A 6,912-nucleotide genomic window follows, 5' to 3' on the forward strand; every position below is an offset into this window, starting at 1 on the left:
TTTCTGATCTATTTAGCATTCATATTATGTCAACGTTGAGCTATGATAACAGTAGTACATGTCTTTCTTTATATTTTTTGTTGAATAAATGAATCAAGTATTGAAGTATTAGTAATAGTCATTGTTTAACCAGATTTCATATTACTAATGTGTATTCTGCCATATCTTTAGTCCATGATCGTACTTTAACCCTTTTGTAACAATTGTGACAATTATTCCACCTTGCATCCATTTTTGTTTCATGACTATATAGCATTTGATGCTAGGAATTTTTAAAAGGTAAATAAGTTTTAATATCTTTAAATTGGCACCACGTTGAGAGATTAAAACTGGGCATTTTGAAAACTTTTTGACAACATTCTACCCTGTTACCCTGTGTATATTGTTTTCAGAGACATTGCATTTAAATATATCACTGTAGTAATAAAAGAATAATAATATTATTGCCAACGTTGTGCAGTTACAATTTGCTCATGGGCAGATAGAGGTCATGTGCACCAAGCCATATGATATGTGGTATCGAGCTGTCAAACTGTGCACATGTCACTTTTTACTTGATAATATACATGTAATACAACCATTTTTGTGTGCACATGTGCACTACAACATCTAAAAGGGGTAAATTATGATGGTAACAACGAAATGGTATATATGGATTGAGCCTACAGACCACCAATTGATATTGCATTGCCAATTTGTATATGGAATTCAGTTGTAAAGCAAGATATTTTGTACATGTTCCATTATTTATTGTATTAGTGAATACTTTGTGATAGTAATGGATACACATATGGCAAATGATATCTCCTTTATTTGGTTTTGATTCGATATTGGTTTACCAGATTAAATATGATTTATTGGGATTTGTTACAATTTTTTTTCTAGATAATGTGGACATATTTACACATGTGCTGACAGTGCTGTATGTACATTTACTATCGTAACTAATCTTGGTGCATGCAATTGACAAGTATAAAGATATGTGTGTAGAACGATATATTTGGACAAAATTTGCTTCCTATTCTTCCTAAATCAAAAAGGGGTAACCTCATGGTGAAGTAAAGTCCAATGGCAAATTGTGTATACCCGGTACTTCATTAAGCAATGAAACACAGCTCTGTAGGTAGAAATAGAATTCTTGAAAAAGAATTGATGTTCCTTGTACCAGAACTGTGTGGCAGGGAAGCTTAATGGCTCTGAAGTATTCATTGTTAAAATGATCCTGTTTATACTTCATTATGGAGCAAAGTGTGAAGCACTCTGTAACTGCAAGGAAAGGCGTTATACCAAATATTCTGCGGATTGAATTTGGATAGATATGAAAAGTTACAAGATGATGAAGCAGATCCTAATCAAATGATTGGTTGAGAGCGTACACGTGACCAGTCATCTATTTTGTCTTACACATAATTTTACTAATGAACGGTCATTGGCAAATACTAATGACCGGTAATTAGTAAAATCATGTTATAAAACATCATTTTTTAAAACAAATGAAACATCATCTTATAAAACAAATAATTCACATCATTTTCTAAGGTACCGTGTGTGGATAATTCTTACTAATGACCTCACTGCTGTGTATTATTTGTATAATTGTGTATGCTATTACATGCTAATGATTCTCTCTTTGTGCTACTCCAGGAGTTGCGTCAGCAGCAGCAAGAGGAGCTTGGAGTGGGTGAGAAGGGGGAAGCAGAGATGGACCTCTCCGACGAAGAGGACCAGATCGGGACCCAAAGCGGGACCCAAAGCGAGGCCAAGCGCCCCCGTACAGAGTCGATTACCTCAGGTATTTATTTACATGTGTTTCTCAAATACCAATTGTTTTTCACTTGAAGGAGTAGGAAAAAGAAAAGCAAGTACCCCCCCCCCCCCCCCCCCCTCCAAAGAGAATCTACCATTGCAGGTATTTAAACCATTACTTGTCATATGCCAGAGTTTTACGTTTAAAACATTTCTCATATTGATCTTCGATGATGTATTTCCCTATTTAATTTTTGTTGTACCTTCATGAATTTTACATTGACATGCACATATGTAAGTTCATGTACATGTGTCTCTGAACATATTTACTATTCCAGGTATTTATTCCTACTTGTTCCTAGAAAGAGGTGACATCTAGCAGAATTTCACATTCAAAAATTTGGCAATGTGGTATTGATGCTATGCTTTTGTCGTCATGGATGCTATAGTAGTGGCTTTTGGTGCTATATTTACCCATTTACAAAGTTTTACCTTTCTTGATTTTGAAATAAAAGTTCATATACATACTTATATATGTGAATGGAATCCATTATTTCAGGTGTTTACCCTGTTATTGCAGAGAAGGCAACATCTGGCAGAAATTCACACTTAAAAATTAGCATTTTTGTCTTTGTTGCTATGTCAGCCTACACTTACTTTAAAAAAGCAGATATGTAAGAATTTGATGAGAAATGCAAATGCATTTAATCATAATCTTTTTACTTCTGATATTGACATCCATTTATATCGACTGTAGATCTAGATGTAGGTCTTTTCCCTCTTAGGTGGTCATTGCCTTGTCAAATAAATTTTATTATAATCAAGGTATTTTTCTTCTTCTATTGTCCAGACTCTCCCCCCGTGACCATTCAATCAACTTCCTCCGCTCCACGGGATGACCAGCTCCAGCTTCAGGTCCAAGCCCTGATGCATCAGAACAGCGTCCTCAGGAACCAGCTGGAGACCATCAAAGTCAAGGATGAGTCTGCCAGCCTGGCCCCGCCCGGGACCACGCCCAGCGGTGGTGTGCCGATCGCCAACGAGGAGATGGAGACCCAGATCAAAGCCTTGCAACATTCTCTACTTAGCATGCAACAGGTATGTGACCCTGCAGCAATTGTGCTCAAAGTTTTATGTCACCAAAGATCAAGGGTTAAGGTTGCAATAAGGGTTGCAATTGGCTTTAGGTCGAGTTTAGGGTTATGTTTGCCATTGGCTTGGGTTCAAGTTTATGGTTAGGTTTAGGTTTGGGATTGGCTGTGGGTTAGGGTTAGGGTTAAGTACAGTATTTTTTCCAGAGTTGAAGTTGGGAATTCAGTTAGTTTAGGAAATTTACTGTAGGGCAATTGTCACCAGGGAAATAATGATCATGATAACATTCTGTTCCAGTATACAACTTATCACATTTCTTTTATGCTCTTTCATTGGACTTTGGATGTTAATACCCAGTCATGCTTTATCCTCAGCAACCAACTTGTTTAGTATATTTGTACAGTCAGTGTTAAATATTGTTATGTTTTATTTTATATTTCTTTCTAGAAATTGTTCAAATTCTATGATTTAAAAGTGAAATTTAAATCAATTACTTTTCATTTCCATAGCAACTGCAAGATACTAAGAACAAATGGAAGAAGGAAGAATCCATGCGGAAAGATACAGAGGAAAGACTTCGAGTAAGTGGTCAGGCCAACCAAGAGTGTCAGTGATAATATTCAATTTCAACATGTTGGTGACTATTTTCAAACATCCATGCATAATATTTGATTGAGATTTCAAGAGAACCGATTAAAAAAAAAAAAAAATGTTATGGGTGCATATCCACCCTAAATGCACATACAAAGTGTGCTCAGTATGGAAATTTATGAGATGCAAATTTCTCTTTTAAAGAATAAATAGTAATATTTAAGGCCATAACATTTCAATATGCTTTATCAATCAGTGTATGATAGATGTATACACAATGCAACCACTTAATAATTTGATCGATGCACTATAGTTTCATTGTGTAAAACGTTTATTTTTCATGTAAGTTCTTTTCGTATTTGATATAGTCACACAGATTTAATCAGTTATTTGAGTGTTTCATTGCTAAACCAGATCTTTTTTCCAGGTATCTGGAGCTCTCCAAAGCTTTTCTAGCTGAATCGTTCACTGCTCAAATAAACTTTTTTTTCATTTTCATGCTTATGGTATATTAATGTTTGGTCCATACAGACAGTGGAATCTCAGGTATCGAGCAGGAGTGACTCTAGACAGACGACGGACACAGACTCCAACGAGAAACAAACGACCCTTGACCCCAGGAAGGCTGATATGATCGGTAATTATTGCCAATTTGGCACATACTATTTGAACAGTTTAATTCCAAAAGGAGTTAAATCCATTTTTGTAACTTCAGAGGAAAAAGAAATTGTTTACCAGATTTTGTACAGGCACCTGGAAAAGTGATATAAGAAGGTGCTTTTTCATAATTGCTCCCAAAATTTAGGGTAATAATTTTGTTGAAAGACGTGTACAATGAATGTTTTGATATCAATAACCAAATTTTCAGCAAAAGTGGATTTAGCTCCTTTTGGAATTAAGCTCTTCATTTGTTGATAGGAGTGATTTAACATATGCTAAATTACTCATCAACCATATATGATATTAGCATTGTCAGATTGAGATGGGGCCGGGAGGGGGAAATCCGCAATCCAACATTGCAGGGCTGGTTACCATGCGTCTTCCATTTGGAGAGAAAGCTTGATCAGCAGCATGACTTTGGACCAAACCCTATAATATTGATACAAGCATCTTACATGGATTCTTAGAAGCTTATATCCAGTTTTGTGGTAGAGCTGTAGGTGTTCTTGTTAAAATTTGTTGCAACTCACAGGGGCTTCAGATTTTAAAAATTTATTTGTGGTTATTCCCCCCCCCCCCCTCCCCAAGAGGTATGTGTAGTCCCACACAATGCACATCATGTATTTGTTACTAACATCACCCCAAACTCTTATCTTCTCCAGGTCTACTAAGCATCTTCCTTCACGTTCATCCCTTTGGTGCATCAACAGAGTACCTTTGGTCTTACATGCAGCGTATCAACCCCTCCGTCACCATAAACGAGATTGAATCTCTCATGAACTCCTACCCGACCATCTTTAGACAGGATCTCTTTGGGGTCGGGGCCTCGCTGGAAAAGCGGTGGCGCTACACGGCCTTTTCTAAATTCTCGGACCTGAAATCTGGTGTTGTAGACAACGGTGGTTCGTGAGGATGTACGTTGTTTGGACCCACTCGTGCGATACAGGGAAAAGAGCATTGCTCTGTTGACTATTGATATGGCAGTAGACTCTTTGGACAGTCTTATTCTTTAAAATTCCCAGTATTGCATGGCTAAATGCTACCGTTGAGGTGTTCAGATCTCTACATGTATATATGCATAGTGCGTTGACACAGACCGATTGTTCCGGTACAAAGGTACATATTCCAGCAAAAGTAGCTTTGCAGTCCATGACTTACTCTAACAAATTCATCCTGGGATCAAACAGTATACTCAAATGATAAGGTGGCGAGTTGCTACAAGTATATCACGAATGTTATATATTCACCTCAAGCTACAACGAATCAGCGAAAATTTTGAACATGTTCAAAATTTTCACTGATTCGTTGTTACTCGAGGTGAATTCGTTGTTACTCGAAGTGAACTCGCTTACACTCGTAATATACTCGCATTACTTGTAACAAGCTCGCGCTGCACTCTTTATAAGGTAGCTAGTTGCTACGAGTTATGAAGAGTGCAGCGCGAGCTTGTTACGGGTAATGCGAGAATATTACGATTGTAAGCGAGTTCACCGTGAATTACAACGAATCGGAGAAATTTTTTGAACATGTTCACAATTTTGGAACTGCTCGCGACTTCGAGGAGAGTCTTGGAATGTTGTAAAGAGTTACGCTAAGCCATACCGAATTGTTTGCGAGTTTCTGCGAGTGCCTCTTTGAGGCAACTCACCACAACTCGGGATAACTCGCTAATACAACTTGGCTAAGTGGGAGCCCTGCTTAAGAGGTTTGACTGCAAATAAAACACAATGTTAATTTTCTTCAATTGTTGTTATTCTGCTTTTTTATGTCGGTGAGAATCAATTATTAACAACTCAAAATCATGTACAGTGTATCTGCATTCTGGCCACTTCTATGATAATATTTTAATTTTATTGGTTGCAAGATATACTGCAGCATATAATAAACAACCATGTCCCTACATATAGTTATGTATGCACCGTAATTATACATATAAAAGCTTCCCTTAAAGAGAAGGTCGAGTTCTGGGAAGTGCATTATGCAAGTGTGGAAGAACATGTAAAAGATGCTCCCAGAAAAGCATGGCTCTTTAAATGCCTTAATATTCTGCATAAAAATCGGGATGGATTTTTATGCCACATGTTTGTGTAGTCCCATATACATCTTAATGTGTACAGTGCTTGTAAATCTACCAAGACTGGGCCAAATTTGTTATCATTTTGATGATTCCAGAACATTGCAGAAGTTGCAGTACACACCAATACTTTTCTGAACGATTCCACACCGTTTCTTTCACAATGCAATCGCTTCACTAGAACTCAACCTTATCTTTAAACCAGCTTGTAAGCATTAGAAAATAACACCTGTAAAAGTAAAAAATAAACATTATATTTTCCTTCTCACCTTTTAACAAGGATATATTCAATGTGAAAAATACATGTAATCATCAATACAAATGGTGATATGATTAACACTTAAAAATGTTTCAGTCGAATAGACAATTTCTCAATGTATTCAAATTAATACAAGTTGCAATATATTGCAGGGCTTGGATCGGTCATTGCAGGAAAGACGATTTTTGCACCAGTATTCATTGCTAAAGGGGAAATTGGACATGTCCATCCGTTCTAAAGTTCTGCTCATGAAATCAAATACAGCTAGTTAAAAGGCGGCGACAAGTTAACACATTTATGCTACTAGGGGGGTGTTTCACAAAGATTCTAAGTCAAATTTGACTCTAAGGAGAGCCATTTGTAGCCTTAAAAAAATATATTCAAAAGCAAAAATCACTTGGATTTTTGCTTTTGAATATAGCTTTAGACATTTCATAAATTCCTCATCAAGAACATGAAATTTCCCATTAGAATAGAAAATATGAAAGAT

General features: G+C 36.7%; 1 protein-coding gene across 4 annotated transcripts in view; it reads left to right on the forward strand.

Annotated features, from left to right (window-relative positions):
• LOC584406 (ecto-NOX disulfide-thiol exchanger 2) overlaps window positions 1–5,539 on the forward strand; it is a 29,369-nt gene extending 23,830 nt beyond the window's left edge. For all 4 annotated transcript variants that reach the window (XM_784266.5, XM_030982415.1, XM_030982416.1 and 1 more), the window contains 5 exons: window positions 1,645–1,792; window positions 2,597–2,844; window positions 3,348–3,419; window positions 3,961–4,066; window positions 4,752–5,539. In XM_784266.5, the coding sequence (XP_789359.3) occupies window positions 1,645–1,792; window positions 2,597–2,844; window positions 3,348–3,419; window positions 3,961–4,066; window positions 4,752–4,999 (822 nt within the window). In that variant the 3' untranslated portion in view covers window positions 5,000–5,539. The remainder of the gene's footprint in view (window positions 1–1,644; window positions 1,793–2,596; window positions 2,845–3,347; window positions 3,420–3,960; window positions 4,067–4,751) is intronic.
• The last annotated feature ends 1,373 nt before the right edge of the window (window positions 5,540–6,912 follow it).

This window comes from Strongylocentrotus purpuratus, unplaced genomic scaffold, assembly GCF_000002235.5.
Source record: "Strongylocentrotus purpuratus isolate Spur 01 unplaced genomic scaffold, Spur_5.0 spur5_scaffold_12, whole genome shotgun sequence".
Lineage (NCBI taxonomy): Eukaryota > Metazoa > Echinodermata > Echinoidea > Camarodonta > Strongylocentrotidae > Strongylocentrotus > Strongylocentrotus purpuratus.